This window comes from Zonotrichia leucophrys, chromosome 4A, assembly GCF_028769735.1.
Source record: "Zonotrichia leucophrys gambelii isolate GWCS_2022_RI chromosome 4A, RI_Zleu_2.0, whole genome shotgun sequence".
NCBI classification, from domain to species: Eukaryota; Metazoa; Chordata; class Aves; order Passeriformes; family Passerellidae; genus Zonotrichia; species Zonotrichia leucophrys.
The window spans coordinates 17,118,843-17,145,107 of record NC_088174.1 but is presented as its reverse complement, the minus strand read 5'-3'; the positions used below and the strand labels follow the sequence as shown (position 1 = coordinate 17,145,107).

At 39.3% G+C, this 26,265-nt stretch overlaps 1 protein-coding gene across 5 annotated transcripts in view; it reads right to left on the bottom strand.

The window, feature by feature from the left end:
* Positions 1–26,265, bottom strand: part of PCDH11X (protocadherin 11 X-linked) — a 427,225-nt gene that overhangs the window by 331,334 nt on the left and 69,626 nt on the right. For 4 of the 5 annotated variants that reach the window (XM_064712723.1, XM_064712726.1, XM_064712724.1 and 1 more), the window contains one exon: positions 22,729–25,215. In XM_064712723.1, coding sequence (XP_064568793.1) covers positions 22,729–25,215 — 2,487 coding nt within the window. Of the gene's footprint in view, positions 1–12,631; positions 16,513–22,728; positions 25,216–26,265 lie in introns of those variants that run through there. The other variant, XM_064712727.1, reaches the window with a different exon arrangement.

Sequence of the window (26,265 nt, the reverse complement as noted above, 5' to 3'; positions counted from 1 at the left end):
ACAAAATTTTCATTGTTTCCCACCTGCCCTTTCTTGGGGTGGCTGCTGAGGATGACCAGCACACTTCAGCAGCACATTAATCACTTTATTGTCATTACCACATTATCACATTATTGCTCAAAGATCTCTACATTACAACTTCTGAAATGGAAGAATTCCCTTCCACTGCTTCACAGTAATCTCCCTCTCCTGAAAAGTGTTCAGCTCATCATTCCTGAGCTGGCAATTCCTGTTCTCCCCAATTACCATGGTAACTTTGCCATTACACCTCACTTGGATCAAACCACCGTCCCTCCAACCACGCTGGGCTTGTTTCAGCTCAGATTCATCCAGTCCTGCCTTAACCTGTGAGAGAGCCCCCAGAACAGATGTGAGCAGCACTGGATCAGCAAAGAGAAGCCTTGATTTTAATGGCTCTAAACACAGGCCTGTGCCAGCCCTAAATATTTAAACATTCTTTCTTCTGCAGACATCTGTAGACAACTGGGGAAACAAACGTGTGTACACACACATCTCTCTGATTACTCAAACCCAAAGTAACTTCTGCTTCAAATCTGAGAATTAAACTACAGTTTAATTTGACATAATGCTCAGTTTAGCTTAATGCAACACTTCATTATCCAGCCACACAGAATTGCCTGATTTGATAGAATGTCATAAAAGGTATAATTCTCCTTGGAGCCCACACCAGTTTGGCATGTGGCTGAAAAGATGGATCTCTAACCTGTACAGAACACTGAAAAATTAAGTAATTTGAAAATAAATCAATATGGCATTAGATAAAGGAGTGGCAGTAATGGAGTTATCTGTAACCCCAGTGTTCCAATGACACATGCATTCTCAGTTAAACTCCCAGCTTCCCTGGCTGCCTTCTCAATGATAACCTGCAATGAAAAGCAGATAAATGGAGTTTGGAGAGCTCTGTGCATCGGCCCTGCTGTGCCTCCCCAGTGGTTGGTTCAGCAGAGAGCAGAGCTTGCCTGGGCTGTTGGAAAAGCCCAACTTTTGGGAACTGGAATTTCTGAAAAACAGGAATGACCTCACACTCTGCCCGTGGCACTCAGCTCCTGAGCAAGTGCAGTTGCCTCTGATTCCCCTGTAAAGCAGGAGCACTCCCTCACCATGGCAATCAACTCCCAGCGCTTTGAGTCAGGAGAAGTAGGCAATAGAGGGAGCTAAAAGCAGATAATGACCCTCGATCATCATTAGGGTCATTAACTCTGGCAATTTACTAAAATACTTCACTTTTTGGTTGTTGTTCAGCACTTGAGATCATGCAAAGATCCTTGGTTGCATATAAAGCTCCAAATGAATCCCATCCTAGAGAGCAATAGCAACCTTTTGCCACTGAACAGAAAAATAAAATGTGTCAAAGAGCAGCGAGGGAGCCAGGATTCCAGAATTTTAACCTATGGAATTTCCCAGGTAAAATCAGCACAGCAAGAAGAGATGGGAGAAAGCAGTGCAGAATATCACACTGATTTCAAGGCACAGGAAGAAGCACACACACAACAAAATGATCTAGAGAAGGGCACTCCAGGGAAAAGACCTATCCCCACAAGTATCCCATAATGAAAGAAAACTGGACATAATGAAAATGAACCTCCATTAATATCATTTCCCAAAAGGTCTTTTCCTTTTTTGTATTAAATTTCAACTCACACATCAAAGTGAGTGAGAACCCAAGTGATTGGTGTGCTGCTAAAGGACTGCAGATTTGCTTCTGATTGAGGAAAATTGTGTGGGACTGAATTGCATTTTTAAAGGTTAGCAGGACACCTCATGCTCTGATATTGTTTGTTCTCATTTCATAGGGCTTTTCCTCTTGAGGTTTCATCTCCTTGTGGTTCTCTTCGAGTGCAAAGCTGTGAATAAATAAAATGCAATACATTGTACAGTATTGCAGAGAGGTCTTCATGGAAAATCATTTCACTTCTTCATTATACTTGTTCTTGTTTGTTCTTTTTTTCCTACAGTATCTTGTTCTTTTTTCCTACAGTAACAGCACGCTATTTCTCCAAACTAGAAGAAAGCAAATTAGATGGAGCATCAGATAATAGCTGTAACTTTGGTTTTCCATTAAAATAGCTACAAGATGTAGCCTTGAAGAAATCAGCCAAATAAGAAATAATAATAGAAACTCTTTTTTTATGGTTTACCAACATGCAGCCATTAAAAGTAATTTTTTAGGTCAAATTATCTTAATAGAAAGTGGATTAAAATATGGGTTGTGCTGAGGTTGGATTTTCTCTACTCTAATTTTGCATGGGAATATCAGGACTATTTAGAAAGGTTCAAGTTTGAAACCTCTCCAGTCTGAAATTGTTATCACAATTATAACAAAGAGTAAGAGCAGCTTTGCCTCACCACCCTAAAACACAAACCCTGATTAGACAGGAGCTGTCTTATGGTGAAAATGGAGTTCAAGTATCTAGTTAGGCTTTGGCATAATTCTGGACATCACAATAAATGTTCTAATTAATATCACATGGGATAGTGGTTGATGAGATTTGGGCTGTCTGTCTCCAGCAACAGTAAAGATCAATACACTGTTGGGGAAAAGAAAAGGCAGAACTGTGTTACAGTGGAGTTTAATTTAAGTTTTCCCACAAGATAAGGCTCCCTTCACCCCTCACAGTGCTCCTTCCAAAGAATACATCAAAAACAGCCCAATACATGATAAAATTCCTGGACTTCAGCAAAAGTTATGCAAAGAAACAAGTTTCTTCTGCTTCAAACATTTCAGTGACATTTCAGGAGATTCTAGATTTAATTTGGATGAAATCCTCCCCCTCAAAGTGCCCACTTCCCATCACCCTACTTCCAACTTCTGCTCCTACACTCCTGCATAAAGATGCAGCTGTGCTGCTCAGTCTTCCAAAACTTTCAGGGAAGGGGAAATTGGCAACTGACTGCAATATTTTCCATTTATAATCCATCTCAGAATTGTTATCCTGACAAATTATCATTCTTAGTCTAGTTTTATTTTTGTTCCCAAAAGCAGCCCTGGTGGCCGAATCCAAGAGGAACAGGAAGTCTTTAAAAGCATTAACTCAATTTAGGCTTTGTGACAGCAGTTATATGGTGAAATATCCAGTGTTTTCTGAAAGAAGCTCCCTGTGCACTGCTTGTCCCAAAGCTCAGCATGACACTGACTCTGCCGTCACCATGATATTTTCTGAAAGATCTCTTTGCCAGGATTTGTCTCCTGAGAAGCTGAGAAGTCTCAGAGGAAAAGAAAAACAATAATTATCAGCTGCTGTGGAATGCAGCAGGTGCATCTTTGATTGGTCCATGTTGGTTGTTTCTAATTAATGGCCAATCACAGTCAGCTGGCTCAAACCCTCTGAGAATCACAAGCTTTTGTTATCATTTCATTCCTTTCTACTCCTTGCTAGCCTTCTGAGGAAATCTCTTTTTTCTATTCTTTCAGTATAGTTATAATAGATCATTTTCTTTGAATATAATATATATAATAAAATAATAAATCAGCCTTCTGAAACACGGAGTCAGATCCTCATCTCTTCCCTCGTCCTGGGACCCCGGTAACACCATCACCCTCTGCCTCCTGGCCCATGACAGGGATTTTATCTGGGGAGGTTTTGCTGTCCCAGGTGTCCCTGCCACGAGTGCCAGCACAGCATTGCTGTGGCTTTGCCTCCAAAGGTGTGGGAGAGGTTTTACAGTGATTTCTGTGAACCAGAGAGAAATTTGATAAGACGATCCATGTTTACCCCTGAAAGGATTTCCTACCAAGGTCATTGACACACAAACCAATAAAGAAAGAAGGGTAAATAACAGAAACCTGCAGCTGCCTGTTCCAATGAGCACTTTGTCTGTTTCCACCAATAAATAAAGTGCAAACTTATGAGCTTTGTAAGAATGCATAAAACGCATGCATGCTTTAATAAAACCAGTTTGAAGCCTTCTGGAAAGGTTGATTTGTATTGTCTGTCTCAACTACAACAAAAGGTTGGATGCATCACAGGAAACAAAATCCTGAGTGTTGGCACCGGTGAACTTTGCAAGAAAAGCAAGTGCTGACACCACCCACTGCCTGAGGACAGCATTTCTCACTTTCTCCTGACTCATGGTTTCCATTCTGCTGGAATGAACCAGGATCCACTGAACCTCCCCACAACCCCTCTCCTTGCTGTGTTTATACTTTTTATACCAAATAAACGAGCAGAATGAATTCACCTGGGTCTTTGTCAGCTTATGGCAAAGAGTAAAGCAGGTGAATCAAACTGGTGAAAATGCAGATACAGAAAGGATTTTATGAGGAGAAATTAATGGTAAGAAATATGGTCCTTTTAACACAGCATATCATTTGCATATCAATTTATTCTAGGGAAATAAGGGGAAATGTATCAGAGGATTTAATCTTTCTCTACACAGTAAAATGTACTAAGATTTCAAACAACTTTGAACAACATACATGGAACAAGCACCCTAGCAGTGGAGTCAATGGAGGTGAAAATATCTGAGTACAATACTTTCACTTACTTTGAAAACTCCTCTCTATGTTATCCATCTTTTAATTGCCTCAACTTTCTAACCGAGAGCAATCTGCCTACAGGACTGAAGGTCACGGCTTCAAAATGTTCTCAGCTTTGTGAGCCCTGGTTTTTAAAATTATTTTTGTATTAGATTTCAGAAACCATCTTACTCAGCCTCAGCTATCTAAAAGCCAAGTGTTCACATAGTTACCTCCCACAGGACCCAGAGGAAAGAGAGTTAGAGTGACTCACTGCAGCTTGTGTGAGCTTGAGACAGCTACAGCACTGATTCTCTCTGTGTGGTTCCTGCCTTCACCTCCTACAGAAGAAATGAATTCCAACCTGAGTCTTTCATTACAAAATATATATATATATATTTCTGTTACCTTTGCAGTCATTCAAAACGGAAACCATTATCACTTGGAAGAAACCACACTGAATGTCTGACTTCCACATCCAGAATTCCGTCATCCCAAGTGAATGTGGGGCTGCTCTGCTTATCCTCTGTGCCTGCTCTGACAGGAGACACCCAGGCCTGACACCCCCCCTGATCCCCGTCAGCATTTCTGCTCTGAACGGGCAAAAGACAATGAAAGGAAGCCAAAAATCATAACGAGTAAAATATCATAACGAGTAAAATATCACCTCAGCACTTCTATTAAAATATTCACAAGATGCTGGTGTGTGAGAGGATCTGGTCTGACCTTGTTTTGGTGAGATCCCATCCATGAACCCCATGGGCTCAGCCAATGCACTTCTGCCTCCCATTGAGCAAACCCCAACCATCCTCAGCCACTCACCCAACAGCAAGGTGATAATATTAATTTTTCTTTTATTTTCTTTGTTGCTTACATGGTAAGGAAGGGGTTTTCCATTCCCACCTATTTTTGCATATCCTCTCAAAACACTATGACCATCTGTCCCATGGATTCACCTTTCCTTCTCACTCTCCTGTTACAGCTGGCCCATGAGGTTCTGAAGTTGTCATTTTTGTCTCTGTAATTCAAGTCCTTGGTTGATCCAGCTGTAAAGATTTAAGCTGGATCAACCAGCCTCTCCCTTTCAAAAACAAAATTGCTATTAAGCCTTTCTGACCTTTTATCTTTTTCTCCCAATCTCAGGCCACAGGATGGCTAAAGGAAAAACAATTACAGAGAAGAAAATCCATACAAAGCTTACAACCACACACGAGTCCTGGAACACAAACAGGGTAAGCCAATCCTCCACAGCCCCTCTGGAAGGTTATGATACATTCACTTGAGAATTCCCATCACACTGTTGTTTTTTTTTTTGACCAGAAATGAAATATCTCATTTCAGCTCCTCATTCTCCTTCCTAAATAACACCCTAACTCAAAAGCAATTAAAAAATTAACAGCAGACTAATAATCCATCCTACCTAAACAAAAACCAAACAAAACCCGACCAGTCATTGACCCATCATATAAAACTAGCACATGCCAAATTTTGCTTCATTGTACCAAATCTGATTTTGTCTCTCATGGAACCCAGTACTTCTGAGATGTATAAATTAAAAGTGACTGGTCAGACACTTTCTCTTCCAGAAATAATTTAAAAACAAACAACAAACAAAATTAGTTCCACTGAAATGAGTTCAAATGCTACAGAATTCATTTGGAATGACAGCTTATACTGATTTACCCATAAGGTTGTGACATCCACTGGTAAATTATAATTTATTAATAGAGCATTCTGTAAATAGACCATTCTGTATTTGAATATGAAATAAATGAGTCTAATTTTTATTTTTTTTTTTTTTTAGATCAGATGAGAAGCAACTGAATTCAAGGTTCATATTTCAGCACAGAGTGTTCTAAACTAAATACCTCCATTAAATACAGATCTGCATTCATGACTTGCAGTCTTTAAACCTGCCTGGTGTAAAATAAAGATTAAGTGGCATTTTTCATCAGGACTTGATCTTGATAAAAAGTCCTTTTTGCAGATATATTTGATATTCATTATGTTCCTGTAACAGCCTCAGCATCTCCAGTGTTATCAAACCCCAGCAGAATCTTTTCATCTTAATAATACAAAAGTAGACTTTGTGTTCCCAACCCTGTTCTCTCAGATTATCAATATAAAAGCTGTGATTGACACAGGGAGAGGCAAACCAGTTGTGATTAAATCTGAGCTTTTGTTTGGGCTGGTTTCCCCAGGTTCTCTGTCTGCTATGGCTTTGTCTGGCCATTGCTTTTTGCACACCCTTGGACTGTTATTTTCAGGAATAAGGGCAGGGTGTGCTCAGGTGAGTTCTGTTTGTGGTTTGATGAATTCCTGCAGTTTAACAAGCAAACACCTTGTGTCTCTCATTTCCAAAGGAAACAACACTAAATGAGTTATTCAGTCCCACAAAGGAAAATTGGTATCTTTGATATTACCCAACCAAACACGTGAGATTTCATCAAAACAGCAGCTGATTTCTACTCTTTTTAATTTTATTTCTACATGATGTCTACTCTAATTATACATGACTTTGGGAAGGTAAATCATTCATCAGTTCCTATAAAAATTTCCCATAGTATTTAAAATTCTTTTTTTTTTTGTCATCAATAGATTTGGGACCTCAGTCATTTATCCCTGAGGTTTAGCATTTTCATTTTCTTTTTAGCATTTTAGACACAAGGAAATAGTTTATGAATGCAGCTTTACACTGCATTTAAATAGAAAATGTAGGAGAATGTATCACGTGAGTATTGTCAGGAATTTTACTTTTTGGTTCTGAGGGGGAAAAAATAATACTATTTCATCAGAAATTTTCAACAGTAATTTCAGAGTTTCAATAAAATAAATAAAGAAAAATAGCATACTAAAAATGTTAATTTCATTAAGTAACAAGAAACGTCTGAAAAACATTGAGTTATAAACAGCCATTCTACTGCAGAGGCATAAAAATGATCTGCAGTCACAAAAAAAGAAAACACTTCAATGTGAATTATATCCCACAAATAATCATTAAAAATATTTGCTTTGCTCTACTTTAAGTTTTTCCTATTTAAATATAAATTAAATGTATCTAATACAATTTTAAATTTTCATGCTTTTGCCCCCTTTTAAAACACAGATATGCTTATTCCTGAAGGGTCTGTGGATGACACAGGGAGTAGTTTGAACACAGAACACAGTAACTCTCTTTGAAGTATTCTCCACTTGGCCATGGAGAAAGAACAAACCCTTGGAACTTCTGATGTGTAAAAATGGATTGTGCACGAAGATTCTGTCTGTGCGACATGGACAGATTTCACTCAAGCAGTGAATGCCCTCAGAAAATGAAACTCCAAAGGGGCTTTGTTTTTTTCATGACAAAATTTCAGATTCTCTCATCTACTTCAAGAAAAATTATGTTCTTCACGAGTGAGATTAGTGCAGTTCATTGTGTGAAATTCCACAGTTATCATATCCTCATGTGAATTTAATAAAGCTCAGCCTTAGCAGCTCTTGAACAGCAGCCAAGCGTTAGATTTGTTCTATTTCATTTTATTCATTTAAATGCATCTTGCTCCCATCTGGAATAATGAAAACAAACAGTTCGAGGAGTTCTTGTGTTAAAAGGGGGCAATGAAAAGATGGAATATCCCCTTGCAGCCCCGCTCTCCCACCTCTGGCTGTTTGATATCCATTCCAGAGCCGGTGTTGCCGTCCCCTAATTCCTCAATCCCGTAAGAGGATTGTCAGGACAGATGTTGGAGCCCTCACCCAGCTGAGCCCAGCCTGTCTCAGCCCTGCTCGGTGCTTCAAAGCCCAACTGCTGTAACTAATAAACCATGCTTGGAGCTGAGAGCTGATAATTGTATGTCTTGTATACAGCAAGCATCAAAAAGCCTTTTTTGCCTCCAATCACGTTTTCCTGGTTTAATTGCTCCTGGCAGAATTATTCCTGTCTGCTTTTAATATCCGACCTTTGAGATAAGTTTCTGAAGAGGTTTGATGTGCTCATTGCAAGTGAAACAATCAAGATTGTGTCGACTTCTCAGGGCTTTCATTACAGCTGGAGGAAATTGAAATAAAAACTCACAACATTTCTTTAAAATAAAGATGAATACAAAAGTTGATGAGCCATGCAAGTGAGCAGCAAACAGTGCACTGGGGGTTCACCCCAAAAACGCACACAAATAGATAAACTATTTACACACAAATAGATATATTTATTTACTATTTATAAGTAATTTGAAGTCATTGGATATTTATACATGGGGGTAGTGGATAAGACACAAGACATGTGCATAAAGATATTTAAGATTCTGATGTCCACTCAAACACCTCTACATTCTTGAGGATCCTATTGAGGACTCTATATCCTACTCTAATATTTTCTTGAGGAAATTTTTAGGAGTCAGCTGAACAAGACCCAGAGAAAACTGATCTGAAAGAAGCTGGTTTTGAGTCCTATGATTGGAGTAGGGGATTTCACAGATCCCTTGGAACCTGAATTATTCTATCATTCTATGATTTTTAAGAATTCTGATGTAAGAAATAGATATATATTCTGTGACCCACCAACATATCCTAAATAGTTCTAATATATTGCCAAGGTTTACACACTTGGCAGTAATTACTTTGGTTATTACCACAGTGCTGTTGTCAAATGTCAAATTGACACAACACCAAGTACAAGATCCTACAAATGTCTGGATTCTTACACAACCCCCACCACAGTTTCAATATTTTCATATAAAAATAAGAAAACATAGCAGTAAGAAAGTCTTAAACCATCCATTAAAAAAAAAAACCCCAAAAAAACAAGAATCTCACAGTGTTAGACCACACATGTATTATTTTCCAACACAGAAAACAAAGACATTATTTGATGGACAGGACATGGAGTAACTTGGGTTAAAATTTGGCCAAAGTGAAAATGCACAGAAGTGGTCTTACAATAAACCTGCTGAGGAAAGGGAATGGATCAGGGAAGATCATTTAGCAGAGACTGATTTACAACTTTGGCCATATGAATTTTTTAAAATGCATTCATCAAATCCTCCAGCCTCTTGTTTGCAAAATCAGTAGGTTTGATGATTCCCCCATGTGTAAGCAAACACCAATCTGTTTAGCACTGTTTTTTTTTAATTAGTCACAATATCCTTTTGCTAAATTAAAAATCTCCTTCAGGCTGTTGAAAAATCCATTCAGCCTCATGCTCCTAAACATCAGGAAATGTCCTTGCACAGAGGCTTACAAAGAAAACAAGAAAAGTTTTAGGAAATGATCTAGTATTTTTGTTTGTGTATATATCTATATAGGTGCATAAGCTTCTACAGTGTATAAAATAAGAATTAAAAAGGTAAGCATTCAGTTTGTCTAATGAGACACTTCTGAAAAGTATTAGAGGTCTGTATTTGGATAGAGTCACTGCTATCTGAAGGAAGAAAAACAAGATTTTCTTGCAGGATATTTGGTAAATCCCTTGTTCCCACTCGGGTGTAGGAAGCATTGCAGATCAAGGTGCCTCAGCACGGGCTGTGAGCAGGGAACACAGCAGTGCTGATCACTGCTAACAACAACAACAACAACAACAATAATAATAATAATAATAATAACCACAATATCCCCACGCCTTTCCAAGAGGCAGCAGCTCTCAGCCAGAGCTCTCGCTGAGTTCTGAGCTCACACGAGTTGGGAGGAACACTCCTTGTACAAATTGCAGCTCTTTGGGCTCCTAACTTTGAAATCAATAGCAATCAAAATCCCAGCAGGCTGGAGAAGTTGTTGCTTCCCTTCTGCTAGGCTTGAGAACATAATCCAATGTTTTCCTCCCCTCTTGAAGTTTTGTTTACAAATAGACTTATTTAAACAGAAAAGCCCTTTTCCACCTTCAGTTTGATTCCTTGGTGTGTTGGCTACAGAGAGTTTCATGTTCAACACCTCCAAAAACAGACTTTGGAAAAGAGAAGACAGAAGCTAAGCTAGAAAATACTTAGGCTTTCATAGTGTACAATTTAAAATATCTGTACCTATCTGCTTTAGTTATAACAACTGGGTACTAGCAAGAAAAAACACTTGCTTTTAAATACATTTTAGTGTGTTTCAAGAAATAAAATGCAACAAAGCTAGAAGACAGTTTATTGCTATACAAAACCTGTAATTTTACATCAGGTAAGTTTAAAAAAAAATAAAATCAATATTTTTGTACCATCTTTAGGAATTGAAATAGTTTCTTGTAGTTAAATAGCAAAGAAAACTGTACCATATATTTTTTCCAAGTCTAAGTTACTTTTCTTCTTCACTTCCAGCTCCAAACACATTCTTTCTCAAAGAGAGGGAAACAATCTTTAGCAATCTATGAAAATCAGTCAATAATACCATAAAGACACCTTACCTTTCAATCCAATAAATCCCTGACCTGAATCACTTTTCAGCCCAGATGTGAACACACAGCCAAAAGTTCAGGTTTGTTCAGAGTTAGCAGCAGAATTCTGCTGCTTTCATCCATAATGAGTCAACACTGATGCAATTAATAAAATATGTGACTTAAATGTGACTTAAAGCTGCATCTGCAAAGATCTCTGATGTGGCACTCAGGATTTTGATTCAGCTTCACATCACAATAATAATTATAGACTGAAATCGTCTTCCTTTCCCCTCATCCCTTTCCATTCTAACTCCTCTTAAGCCCTGAACAACCTTGGCTGTGCAGACAGTGGCCAAGTCTGGTTGTCAGAAAATCACAAAATTTTGAGTAATTTCCAATTACTGAAATGCCCTAAACATTCCAAGGGAAGGAATTTCCAAATTCCAGTCACCTGTTTGAAGTTCATTTGCTTTTCTGAAACACACGTGCCCAAGTGTCTGGAAAAAACAGAATTTGTCCAGGATTGGTTTCTTTCTCATACAAGAGAGGGAGGGGAAAACCAGCAGCACATGGATGGTTTAGATCCAGACCTAGGAAATGTATTTTTGTGTGGGAAAACCTGTAATTGGAGACTTTGATATCACAGCCCAGGGGAAAACAGAGAACAGGAGCAGAGGGCACCTGATCCATCCAACAGCCATGGAGGTTCTCTCAGGAAAGGATGAAAACAATGCTGAGGACAACAGACCAAAATTCAGCTCATAATCCTTAGCTAGAATTCCATGATCCAAAATCAAACCTCGTACCTCTGATACCATCATTCAGCTTTGATTGGAAATAAGCGATTTCAGCTTGAATGAACACCTTCCTTGGAAATGAGAAGACAGCTGAACAAAACCAATTTAAAAGATTGCAAAAAGTCAATAATGCCCCTGAAAAATTCCTGATATCACACTTAATATCCATCTCTATGCATGTAAATAACTGAATTTGACTTACATGTGTTTATTTATGAAATAAGCAGCAGCTCACAATTTGGAGAAAATACGAATGTGCCATTTTGCTGCATTTTCAGTGGCAAAATTTAAGAATAGGAGTCTATGGAGTAGAAAAAAAAATGTATTTTAGAATACTGAGAGACAGGACAGGAATGAGTAAAATAACCTAGTGAAAGAATCATAGCACTAAAACTCAGAACTGCACTTTTCATATTTGTATCCTAACCTCCAAATCACCAAGAGTCATTTTCTCACATATTGAGAACCCAGTGCATTGTCAGAAGGGAAGACAAATCTTCCCAAAAATCAAATAATGTGGCAGATTGAAATCCTTAGAGCCTGCCTATCTTTCACAGCAAGAGATATTGGGATGGGCACATCTCTGCAGTTTCAATATTTACTGCCTGGAACCTTTGTTAATTGAATGTGTGATAAATGTGGATAGACACCCTCGTGCTCCCAATATACACAGGCAAACAAAATACAGAGACAAATATAAACACCCCCATGTGCACGGAAACATCATTGGGAAAAATGTGACTTTTTCTCCTTAAAATTCTTTGAAAATATTGTAGATAAAAGAAATGTGCTGTTAGAGAGTTTGAGGTTTTCAAGGAGGAATATTCCTTCATGTTTCTTCTTGTAAAGCTTACATGTGGTTAAATTATTTGATAATCATAGCTCCTAAACTGTGAAAAATACAGATTATACAGAGAATACAGTCTCTGTAGATGCTTGGTGGTGGGCATGCATTAAAAAAGCAGACCAGAGGTGTATTTAAAAACAGTGCTTCTCCAGAAGGTACACAAATATCATCTATATAACAAATGTAATCGTCAAACCAAATTTATTTTAGAAATAGATAAATAAGACATAAAAGGAACAGTGCTCAGTAATTCAATATGAAAGCAAAAATATATATTCAAATCATTTGTTAAAAAGATTTTACAAATAATAGGTAAGACCAGGATACACCATAAATACATGTTTTATGGTAGAATGGGAAATCACCGGAAAAGTGTAACAAAAAAAACCCTGCAGCATTACAGTTTACGTTAAAAATATAATTCTATTTACATCACAAACCAGTTTTGTTCCTGACAGCCCCTACTGCCCTTCAGAACTGAACTCAGAGGGGTTTAAATCCCCCAAAGTTCCTGCAGTGCCTCGCTTGCTCTCAGGGGTGTTTGAGGTCGGGTGGGAGGGAGCTTTGGTAAAGAAATCCACAAAAATTCCAATAATTGGCAACACAGCACTGGCTGCCACCGGCTCACAACCAGCCATGGCATCACTCACACCTACAAGTGGCAATAAATAGGGAAGTTTTGTCTTTGTTCAGCCCCACACTGCACTGGAACCAAGGCCAAGCTCTGGGTTTCCCTGCAGACACAGCCTGGCTGCTCTGGAGCTGGGGCAGTGAGCACCAAAGGGGAATTCCTTGAGGAGTTTAAACTGAGGTGACTGTGGTAATTGCAGGCTGAAATATGGTAAATATATTGAAATTCCAAGGAAAATATAATGAGTTGTCAAGTTCAAAAGTAACATTTGGTCAACTCAGTGATTTTTGCTCATAATTCGCTCTGTCTTCTAAGCAGTCAGAAAAAAAATATTTCTGTAGGTGAAAACATTTGAGAAACAAGAGTTGGTTTTGAAACTCATATATTCTAGTTTTGACTCAGCATACTAATGTTATTTAAAACAAAAATAATGGAATTTTTTGACTGGCCTTCACCAGAGAAAAGTGTAGAAATTGCTACCCAGCGCACACACACATATTTGGTCAATAACCATTAGGCTTTCATGTACCCATTCAACCATCAGGAGGAAATGAGCTCTGAACGAGTTTCGTACCAGTCTATGAAAAAAACAACTTTTTAAAAGGTGACATTTAGATGTAAGAAAACAAAAATTGAAACAGACAAAACACATGAAACTGAGCCACTTGAGAGGTTTCTGGCTTTCTCTTCGTGCGCTCTATATGTTCTTCTATTTGGAAGGTTCTTATATTTGGCTGGGCTGACTCATGAGAGAACCAGAGGAGGGAGATTACTGATTGGGACCAGTAATTAAACCATGTGATGTACCTTTTATTTAATTCATGTAACATTTGGACATTTTAAAATCATCCTAGATGCTTTTGGAATTGGTCATTGGTAGACTAGATTGGTAGGACCAGTGCAAAACCAGGAAAAAGAGCTTCAGCTAAGTTAAAAGCAAAGGAACTCGAAATGAAGTATTTTCTTCTCTGAAAGCACATAACTGGCACATCTGGTACAAGAAAGGTACTTATCAAAGGTTCTCTTCATACTCAGTGTAAGAAAGTAGGCACTTCTAGAGGGTATGCAGTCCTAAAATCAAAATAACCTGCTACAGCCTATCTATGCCTTGTCACCACTAGACGAAAAAAAAATGAGGGCAACTACATGTTCACTTGAGATGACTAAATTTCATCATTAAAAAAAAAAAAAAAAAACAACCAAAAACAACACCACAAAAAAATCCCAAAAAAGTTTGAATGTAAGCATTGGAATTATTTGGTGTTTCTCTTAATCAGCCATTAAGTTTATGTACAGGGGTTTTGTCAAAAGGGAAATCCAACCTAATTTTCGTCAGAAGAGAAATCCAAAGACTCAAAGCAGAAACTCCAAGCCTGTGCAACCATCCTGCCTGGCTGACAAAGCACCCTGAATGGGGCCCAGGGGCTGTAACTCAACCATCACTGAATTTTCCCACTGAATTTTGCCATCACCCACCTAGGAAACACCTCCACAAACAGCAGCAGCAGGAGCAGAGGGAGGGACCCCAAACGGCACCTCTGGGAGAAACCCCAGCGTGAATTTTAAATGGCTGAGCTGTGGCACTGAGTCAATAAATGTCACTGCACGTCTGACCACTGGGAGGGTTGGGGGATTTTAGTTTGAAGCATAAATGCTGCAAGGCTGCTAAAAACAGGAAGAGCAAAACTGTCTGACAGGTACATGAAGTTCTTCCCAAGAAAATGATCCCATCGTGGGCAATGAAAAGCTCTCTGTAACAGTCATAGCTATAATTATGCAATACAATATGCTGAATTACAATACGTACTCCATTATTAATAGAATTTATTTTACAGATCAAATAGCCAAATACACATTGGTTTCTTTTTTAAAGAGCCAGATAGCAAATGTGGAGCAAACTATAGGCAACAGTCATGGTAGACATTCTGCAGTCCAAGAACTGAGGCAACGTGATTATTAAGTACAAGCCTATAAATATCTTTACATCAAACATACAGTAATGTGTAAGAATTCCATGTTGTAGTCTAATCCATGAATCATTAATAACTTTTTTCTTTAAAAGAACGTTCTATATACTGTATACATCCCAGTTAAAAGCAGTGTCTGTATTTCATTTTATTCTAGCAAACTAATATTACATGTCTTCATATAAGTGCAGAAAACAGGGTTCTTTATACTCCTTTGCTTCCTAAGAGATTTTGCATTGCATATGAAATTCTAATATTATAGATGATACATATTAAGCATTACTCCCTAAAATGTGAGGCAATATACAAGAACTTGCAACCAACCTTCAAACAAAGCTATGGTGCTCAAGTTTTATTTTGTAAATGAGCCGTGCTAAATAACAAATGATAATATTAAAAACTTAAGTTAAAGAAACAACAAACAAAAAAGCCAACCAACCAACCAAAAAAAAAATTATAGAAGAATAGTTGGGGAAGAAAAAGAAACAACAGTAGGCCATTTACCCCCATGTGCTGGCTAACAGTGAAATAATTATGTCTACTATTTCCTATTTTATTACACTGAAAACCAAGCCACTGGATTTATGACTTTTTCTTTTTAAATAAAAACACTTTAAAAGGTTAAATGTTTGGCACCTGTTAAATAGACATTATCTAGACTTCAGCAAGCAAAATGAAAATTAATTTTTCCTTTTAAAAGTTATGTGAGTGCTTTCCAGTTATTTAAAAGGTGACCATTTATTACAAAATGTTGTGGATAAGAAAGCAGGAAGTGTTAGTTTTTCACTACTACTATTGTGCCTAAAAAATGAGAAAGCAGTGACTTGATCATTTCTATTTATGATCCATAGCAGCAATATCATCATTAAAAATATTATGGATACATATAAATAACACTTAACTCTTAATATGTATAATGGTGCTATAAGTGACAACAACTCCGTTGTTTTCATTTTAAATGCAGGGAGTATAAAGAACTTTACATTCTCTTTTTAACATATGAATAAAATTTATTGCTCCCTTTTAATATATTCATAGAAACAAAATTCCTAATTGCTTCAACTAAAATAAATAAGGAAAGAAAAGAAAATCTGGGACAAGAAGATGATTGCAAGCAAAATAAATTTACCATAATCACCAACCGTGAAGAAGGATGGGTCACATTACTTTTGTTTTCTTAGCAAAACTACGTTATAGAACACTATAGCACAACGTACTAAAATTTCTTTGTCTTTTCCTTTTAAAAAAATCCTTGCCCTTGATACCTTTCAGTAGGGCAGCTTGAACAGTTCATGGTCACTTCCAAACCCCTCTGGAGATGAGTCGATAAATTTCTTCGGCAACCAGAGCCAGGACAAAGGGCTTTCTCGTGCTGTTTCCTTGTTCCCATGTTTGCTGGCTTAACATCATTGAGTACACGTACGACTTCAGTACATAACATCAGCTGGGATGGCCTTCAGAGCTGGCAAACAGAGAAACAGCATGAGAAAAGCCCTTTCCTGCAGCATTTGCACCATAAATTGTCGCGTTCGCTTCCAAATTTCTACCGAACCTCGAGCGCGGCGCGGCCTGAGGCGCTCTGAGCAACCAACCCCTCCTGGGGCGCCTGCGCTCTGCACACAGAGCACAGCAGCACAAGGAGACACAGAAACAGCTTACATGGGTAATATTCTAAGTTTCTTACTCCTTTTTTTGCTTTATCCACTCTAACCCAAAGTGCTGTTGCAAGACTAGAGGTGTCAGAAGGCTGCTGCACCACCTAGAACTGGTTCTACAGGGATTTTGTGGAATTCGTGCCAAAGCATGGCTCCTAGAAGCATAAAATTTTTTTTTTTTATTTGAAGAATTATTTTGCATCTTTAATCTAAATTTATCATCAACAGGATTAGTCCTAAAGACTGACAGAAATTAGGCTGCACTACCTAGAACTGGTTCTACCCGGGTTTTGTGGACCTCATGCAAAAGCATTGCTCCTAAAAGCATAAAATATTATTTATTTGAAGAATTATTTTGCATCTTCAATCTGAATTTATCATCAGTAGGTTTAGTCCTAAAGATTCACAGAAATTAAGCCATTCTGATCAATTATTTGACAGAAAAGAAAGCGCTGTCAATAGCACAGTCCCCAAGACACCAGCCACTCACTGGTCAGGAAATTGCTATCAACTGCAGATTATTGAGTGCAATACCTTCTGGGAGAAAACAGGAAAATAAACAAGTGTGAAAATTAAACCAGAGTTAAGTCAGACATCACTGTTAGCAATGGCTTATAGTTAAGTAAGGCATTTGAAATAGCACAGTTGGGTCACAAGGAGAAAAAAATAAACTTTTCAGTTATCCCACTGAAAAAAATTATGTGAAAGGCACTAAATGTTTGAAAAATTACATTGTTTCTATCCCAAGGCAAATGGCTATTGGAGAAGGAGTTGTGTGTCATTCTGGCTTGCACAAAAATCACGCAGTTATTAATGCTGGAACCTCATTTACCAACTTCAGGATAAACTCAATCAATGAGCTCTCACTGGGGGAAAAAAAGAAAAAAAGTGCCTTTGTTTGCTCTCAATTTTTTTGTCATATTCAAAATCTTTCATAATTTCCTCACAAAAACCAGAAATTTCTTTTTCACTCCTTTTCATGCTCTGTTTTTGCCTTCTACTATGAGGCAAAGGGGGCACTTTCCAGATATGTCCCTCCATGATTTTCTAGTGAAAAGTATTAAAAGAAATCAAAGAAGATTTTCTACCAATTTTGCACAGAGGAAAAGCATTTTCTTGACCAGCTTTACTTCAGTAGTGATGCACATTTAAATAATTGCTTGTTAACTTCTGACTTGCACACTTTGACTCATATTTCAATTAGAAATCTCTTCTCCAAATTATTATTTTTTTCTTTTTTTGGTGAAATGAGTGTACATGGCAGCACATCAGAACCATGAGCAAAATTACCAGTCAGAAAAGTAAGGTAAAATAACAAGAATACTTAGAATTATAGTTACCCATTTTGAAATGGCTTTTAGGATGGGCTTATACCAACAGCTCTTTAGCTAAAATTTAGGAGAAAATGTTATTTGAGTGTAATTCACTCTGTATCTGCCAATACAGAACACCAGTGCTATGTCTGTTTTACACTTCAGAGCATCAGCCTTGCCTAGTGATGATTACAGGATTCTAAATTAAACTCACTGTTATTACACAAAACAAAAAATCCTGCCGCTAAATATTGATAGAACAGGTGAATTTCAGAGCTGTTCTTTTCAGGAACACTGCAATATTCCTGCAATATTCCTTCCACTCACATCCTGAGCACACTGTTCTCACAGTGTAATGACATTACAGCACATTTTAAATCAGAAACTAAACACCATATAACTTCAAGCAGGTCTAAGCAGGCAGTGATAGAATCACAGAATTGAGGCAGTGGGGTCCCAAAATTCAATATATTTGAAATGAGGGCTACTTTCCATTCAGGTTCCTGTAAGGAGGAACTTACGTCTGTCTAAGTTTCTTACTCCTTACAACTTATGCAGCTGATGTCTGCCTCCATCAGCTCCTAACAATCCAGCAGAGAATTTCATCTGAAATTTCTATTCATGAGTGTGGGTAAGTTCATAGATGAGAGAATCCCGCCAGCTGAACTCCACTAATGAAGATTTGCCTCAGCAAAGTGACAGAAATCCATCTCCATGCCTGCTCCCTCCCTCAGCAGCTTCCCCAGCAAGGTGCAGCTGAACTCACTGACACACCAGAGACCTGTGGGGTACAGGGAGAACCCCCCAAAAAAGCAGAAAATCCCAAATCAGAGCACATTGCACCTTCCAGCTCCTGCACTGGCAGAGGTGCTGCCTTAGTGGGCACTAAAGTTCCTCAAGTCAGAAAAATCTTGTTGTGGAGTTAAAGATGACAACCCAAAAGGACCTGAGGGACCAGATGAATATTTGCCAAGATCTCCCCTGTCCTGTTGTATGCATTCTACTGGTTTCCACATCTGAAATATCATTCAGTAAAAGAAAGGGACAAGAAGAATAGAACGCACTGCAGGTTCTGATGAATCTTTGCAGCTTTGGCTTCTTCGAATCAAGCTGCCACAGATAACACTGTGCTCTATAATTATTCATGTTTTGACTAGACAGGCTGATACCTAGGCAGGCATTTGAAATGTCTGAGTGTTGTTTTAAAGTGCATGAGCAGAGATTTCAGATTTTGAAATTGTGTTACATGAAAATGAGACTGAAGCAAACTCCTCTCTCCCTTCTTCTCATCATCCCCATGCAAATGCAAAGAGAATTAGAAGATTTGTGTCACTGTGGAACTTCACACACTTTGCTCCCACTGAGGTGAACGTCAAAAATAACTGAGCTTTTACAAAGCTTGCAGACAAATAAACTTTAGAGATGCTTTGTGTTTCTGCACCAAAGGAAACTTTTCTGAAGCCCACAAGTGCCAAAACAATGGAAATCTGATGGCATGGAAAGTCAGGTTGATTTTCATAACAATCTAGATATCCTATTTGAAAAAGCTTATTATGAATAAGCCCCTTCACAATTTATCAGTTGGTAAAACTCCTTTAAAAGAATTCTCTCTACTACATTCCCCAAGAAAGCATTATACCCTGAGGGTCTATTGTCACCAGTAGTGTCTGACTCCTCCTGGTAACTTCAGAACAATACCAGCACCTCTTCCCCTTGCCCTCACATCCAAATAGAACAAAATTTGACCTCTCATTTAGGGGACATTACATGAAGAACAAACTTTGCCTCTTCAGTTTCCTGCAGTTTATGATTCAAAGTGTCCTCAGCTGCTTCAGGAGTCTCCAATTGCTTCCCCACAAAAATTTCAGCTGTGGCACTGCTGTATTTATTTGCCCACATGACCACTAAAGAGATATTTTGGGGGTTTTTAGTAGAAAAACCTTTCTCTCTCTGCCTGCATGCTTTTTGAGTACAACTGCCATAATGACTTTCTGTCATTTTATAGATCACTTAGACAAATTTAGCAGTAAAGCAAAGGCATAATTTCCTTTCTTTAAAGACTCGAATCAATACCATTCAGACAGACAAAATTTACAGCTTCCAAAGAAAACATATATTTTTAGATGTAACACAATATTATTTCAAATATCTGAGTAGAAAACTTTGCATGAACAAACCTAACAATAGCTGAGATGTGCAGCCTATAATAATATCAGTCCCCATTACAAACTGAAGAGACACTTCACAATGAACAGAACATTCTTTAGGCTCCTCCAGAACTTCTGGCTTGCAAAATAGCTGCACTATGGTAAAAGTGATAAATGATGATACTTCCCCCTCACATCAGGCATTTTATTTTCACTTTTCAAACTGGCACATCTCCCTTTTTAACTGAGCTGACTTGTCCTAGAGTTTTCTGCAAATTCAGAGCGTGCCTGACACAAAATCCTCCAGAACCACAGGGATCCTGTTGGTGTCTGAGGCTGAAGGGTGCTGGGGCAGCAGCTGGAGACAGTTCTGTGCCTCAGGATTATTTCTGTTTATATTTGTTTCTTTTTTTCCTTTTTTTTTTTTTTTGCTGACTAACAGAGACAACTCTGAAGTAGCCCATCCTGAGCCCCACAAGAGATAAAACTACCCAGACTACAAATACAGGCTAGGAGTGAGAGTGACTTCTTTTAAAAGATCTGTTGAGCTTTAAGAAATTCTTTACTTGTATTGACTTACCAAAACATACAATTTTCATTTAGTCACAGCCAAACACAACACAAAGGATTTTCTCTAATGGTCTAATTTATGTATATAATGTATTAATGAAATTATATAATTGTTTTTTAATGTGAATTCATGTGTTTAAAGGTGACTGCGCTTCCTAAATTAGTGTAAAGGGCCATTGAGGTGATTAGTTACCCTTCCTCCAAACAAGGTATTCACTTTCATGCAGAAAAATATCCCTGAGAGAAGAATAGCTGCAATTTTAACAAAATCAGTACAAACTGTAACAATAATCTCTTTTTTATCTATTCACCATATCATCCTAACAATGCCAGGTGCAGCTCTATGAAGATAAGCTGGTGCCAGCTAGTGAGCATTAATAAAACCCCACAGTTCCATTCTGCTTTCCCAGATAGGAAACCCTGCCACAGACCTTGAAGGCAGAGATAAAAGGAAATGCTCTTTCCCCCAGCCAACTTTGCAGAAGAGAACTGCTTCCCATGCCACTTTCTGGGTTTTTACTGCCACAGAAGGGACCCTGAGAGCCACGAGCTTGCTTTCTTTGTTGGCAGCATTACTGCAGGACAAAGTGGGTTTCAGCAGACAATGGCAGAACCTTTTCGACTCACAGGAACTGTACCAGAACTCCATTGACAAAAATCACTTAGATCAGACCTACAGAAATGCTGGAAACAGCACTGCCCTCTGCTCAGAGTGATGGGACTTCAAACAGATGAACAAAATGGCAAGAGGATTTTCTCATATGCAATTTAGCTTAACACACCTAAATACATTGCTTAAAAAATGTTATCCACAGTGATATAGATCACCATACAAATTTGTGTTGGTAAAGGGAACAAAATAGAATAAAAGAAACAACATATCCTGAAATTTTCAAACATATGATGACTGTTCTGAATGAGAAGCTTTTTAAATGAACTTTATCATTACAGTTGTAATAAAACAAAGCGCCCTGAAAAAAATTCAGCTGGAGGAAGAAATTTACCAGCCTTAAGTCATGCTGAGGATTTGCTCCCAAGCAATATATTAAGCATATTATCAAGTTAAAATATATTATCAATAATAAAATAAACACTCCTGAAGTGTTACTTTATGATTAATTCCTTAACCAACCAAAGCTTAACTAGAAAACTATACCCACGGAACACTCTGTGATACTTGGGAAGAAAGAGTAGCAAACAGAAAAAAACAGGAAAGTTTTATTAAACTGTTCAAAATATGGATAAATATTAGATTCTATTTCCAGCGACTTAAAGCTTTTCTGTAGTGTCTTGAAGAATAAAGGGTACTTGAGTTCTCAATTTATTTTTAATTTTAAGCTGAGGATTCTTTAGACATTCCCTTTGTTGTACTGCATTGCTAAGAAGCTAATACCTGGTTTATCAGGCAGAGCAGCAAATAAGTGAGCTCAATTATGCTGATGCTTCTAATTTTTCCCTAACTTTGCCTGTCAGCTGTGTCATTCCACCAGACTTAAGGCTCCTTCCAGTCTGAAAGTGCCTCAAACTCTCGGAGGAAAATCCTCTCGTGCTCCTGAGAGACCTTGAAGCAAAGCTACGCCCAAACGAAGGCTGCAATCCCAGACTCCATTAATATTAAGAACCACTTATGAGAGCTCCTCTAAAGCTTCATTGCTTTCCCCCCAGCCTGTTTGGACACTCGGGCACACCAGGCTGGGGGGGACAGTCCCACCCTGAGCCCTGCGAGCTGCTCGAGGTGAGGCGGGAAGTGCCATGCTGCCATCTGCAGTCAGGACACCACCACAGGGAGCTCTGCCTGCTCCATCTCCTCCTTCTCCCTTCCCATTTTCTCCCTTACCGCTCAGGAAGCTGGAATTGTTTGTTTTACAACGCCTCGACTCTCAAAGCTTTACTCCTTGCAGGAGAACTTGCCTTGCAGCGCTTCAAACTGGAGTTACAGGATTGGCAAAGTAAGGAGGGAAAGAGGGAAAAATCACCTTAAAAATTCCATTACCTGTCTGGTGTGTATGGGGCCTGGGGTCTTGAAGCCTCCTTGACAGCTGCATTCAGAAACACTGTAAGGGTCCGAGCTGCTGGATGAGCACTTGGAAAGCGAGTCACAGCCCACCACAAAGGTGTTATCTAGAGGCAATTCCTGAATGACATGGTGCTTCTTGGGGGGTACAGGAGTCTCAGGTTTAATTTGAAAGGTAGGCTGTGGAGAAGCAGACTTGTAGTGCTTTGCTAAGTCTGGGCTGTCAGGTTTAAATGTGGTTGGTGTGGTGGCCCAGTTATATTTTCCCATAGTCTGTTCTTCTAGCTCTACGGGAATGTCTAAAGTGCCATTTATGTGCTCGTGGCCAGGATCATCAGGCTTAGATTCTTCAATAGTCACAAAGTTGAGGAGGAGACTCTTTGGAGAGCGCTTCTTCTTCTTCTTCTTTTTCTTGATCTGCCTATTCTCTTGGTTGGGGGAAACCCATTCACCACTCTGCTTATTTTTTTGGACAACCTTGTGCCTGGGCGTCTGGCGGCACCGGACTAAGGCGGTAACAAAAATTACCAGAATAACTGTCATGGTGCCTGCAATAATGGCAATGATGATCTTGACATAATCATTGGTCTGTGGGGTTATCTCACCATCCCCAATGTTCTGGCCAACTGGAGTTTCCATGTTCCTACGCACCAGCTCTTGCACGTAGGAGCTGTTGGTGACCGTCTCGTTCACAAACAAGTGCACAAGAGCTATGGTGTAAAGAGACTCCGGCTGCCCCAGGTCGTTCACCTTGATCACCAGTCTGTGCAGGCCATGATCTGATGTGATTACCTTCTCTTTCAAAGTGATGTTGCCTGTTAATTGGTCAATGGTAAACAAGCCCCTGGAGTTCCCACCTATGATGCTATAGCGGAGCTCTGCGTTCATTCCCGTGTCATTATCAACTGCAAAGACTTTGGTGACTACAGACCCCGGGCTGGCTGACGTTGGGACCAGCTCATAGGAATAATTAGAGGAGGGAATAACAAAAACAGGCCTGTTATCATTTACATCAACAACATTGATGGTCACTTTGGCAGTTGAGGAACGCTGCAGTCTTCCTCCATCCACTGCTTTCACCTGGAAAGTGTATGACCCCTGCTGCTCCCTATCAAAGGTAATATTAGGCCTTATTACACCAGTGAGGGGATCTATAATGAAATTATCTCTACCATTTAAGATAGAGAGAGTGACTGCAGCGTTGTCTCCCGCGTCAGCATCCGTAACTGTGATAAGCCCCACCGTGCCGTACATGGGCAGGTTCTCTGGCACATAGAAATTATATTCATTATGTGTGAAAGCAGGGCTGTTATCATTCTGGTCCAGCACTGACACCGTCACGGTGGCATTGGTCTGCAAAGGTGGCATCCCATTATCCTTAGCCAGCACAGTGAAAGAGTACCTGTCCTGCTTTTCTCTGTCCAGCTTTCTCACTGCTGTCAGGATGCCTGTGCGGCGGTCCAGGTTGAAAATTGGGGGAGCATCAGGGCCCAGGATGTAGCTGATCTCGGCATTCCGCCCGCTGTCGGCGTCTGTGGCGCTGATCTTGGTCAGCTGAGTGCCAGGAGCGTTGTTTTCAGGGATGGAAAGGCCTATGATGGGCTGGGTGAAGACTGGGGCGTTGTCGTTTTCATCCTTAATTTTGATCAGGAGCATTGCAGACTGGTTTAAGGGAGGCTTGCCTGAATCTGAAGCCACTATTTTGATGGCATATTCCCGTGTAGCTTCATAGTCTAGAAAGGTGGCTGTCTCCAGGAGAAACTGATTATCAAACACTGGTTTTAGCCTGAAAGGAACATCATGATCTGTAAAACAGGTAACTTTCCCATTCTGGTCAGCGTCCTTGTCCATCACTGTTATCAAAGCAATTTTTGTATTAAGGGGAGCCTTCTCAGACAAAAGCACTGTCCCATTCACGGGGTTGATGATGTACCTGGTGTCTATGGACGGGACATTGTCATTGATATCTGTGACGTTAACAGTCACCGTGGCTCTCGAGGGAGTGGAGCTGCCGTCGCTGGCCAGAACAGTCAGTTTGTGCACGGGGGACTCCTCCCTGTCCAGCGGCTCCCGGATGGTGATGAGCCCGGTGGTGTTGTCGATGGCAAAGAGCCTTTTGGCCAGGCTGGAGATCTGGTTGCTGAAGTAGAAGTGGATCTGCGCGTTGGAGCCCAGGTCGGCGTCGGTGGCGTGGAGCTGGGACACGGAGGTGCCCACGGGGGCGTTCTCGGGCACGCTGACCTCCACGTCGTTCTCCTTGAACACCGGGCGGTTGTCGTTGACGTCGGTCACCGTCACCTGCAGGATGGCGGTGCTGGACCTCGGGGGGCTCCCGCCGTCTTCCACTTTGATTTTCATCACATAGGTGTCCTTCTGCTCCCTGTCCAGGATCTGCTGCACAATCAGTTGAGGCCACTTGTCTCCCTCAGGTGTCTCAGTTATGTCAAGACCAAATACATTTTGACCCTACAAAACACAAAAAGAATACACTTTAGCTTGACAGTGTATTTAAAAAAAAAAATCTCATTATCTTTCTGAAATTGTCATGGAATATAAATTCATGCATATACTCTATACAGAAATCTATATTTCTATATTTATGTTTATTTTTCCATATCTAGTTTTGCTTTAAGCTCCAGAGCCTTGAGAAAGCTTCAGAGCAAACATGGCAATAAATAGATACTTTAGAAAAAGGGGAAATGTAAGAGTGATGGTGATTTTTTTCACCCAGATTCTCTATTCCTAAAGAAAGGTTATTAAATTCCTGTACTGATGCAATTCAGTTTCTCTGTTGTATGAGTGAGTGTGGAAATGAGGAATGAAGCCAAAGTTCGGTCACTGGAGGACCCATTCCAATATTCAATTTCAAGGAAACCAACAAAGATAAAGGGACTATTTCTCTGTTTGTGGAGCAACTCTGGACATGATCTGAAACCATTAGCATAAAAAACCAAACGAAAACAAAAAAACCCAACCAACCAAACATAAAAAAACCCCACCAAACCAATACCATCATTGATAAAGTACTTACTACATAATTTAGATGTCAGATGATACAGACAAAACTAAGCCTTTAAAACTAATTAAAACTATTCCTGCATTCATCCCTATATGTTTTATATTTGTAGTGAAATTACAATTCCAGTGAAAAAAAGACGACTTATTTTCATTTCAAAAATATCACAGAACTGCAAGATCAATTTGAAAATGATCAATATTTTTCATGGGGTTTGTTGAACATCTCTGGAACTGCACCAAAATGCTACATATATTGCACAAACACTGCTTTTTAAAAAAAAACAGTAATGCTGACAAATCTGCTAAAATAAATATTGGAATCTAGAACTAAATTCCCTCTCTCTTCTGCTGTCTCTTCAGACAAGGAATGCAGAACAGTGTAGTTATCCTCTTTTCTCATATCTCACCACATAGAGGAATGATGTAAAGACAGTTTTCCAGCCACATCTTCCATAAGGGCAGGGCTAGAATGCAGATGGCTAATGCTGAATGCATGGG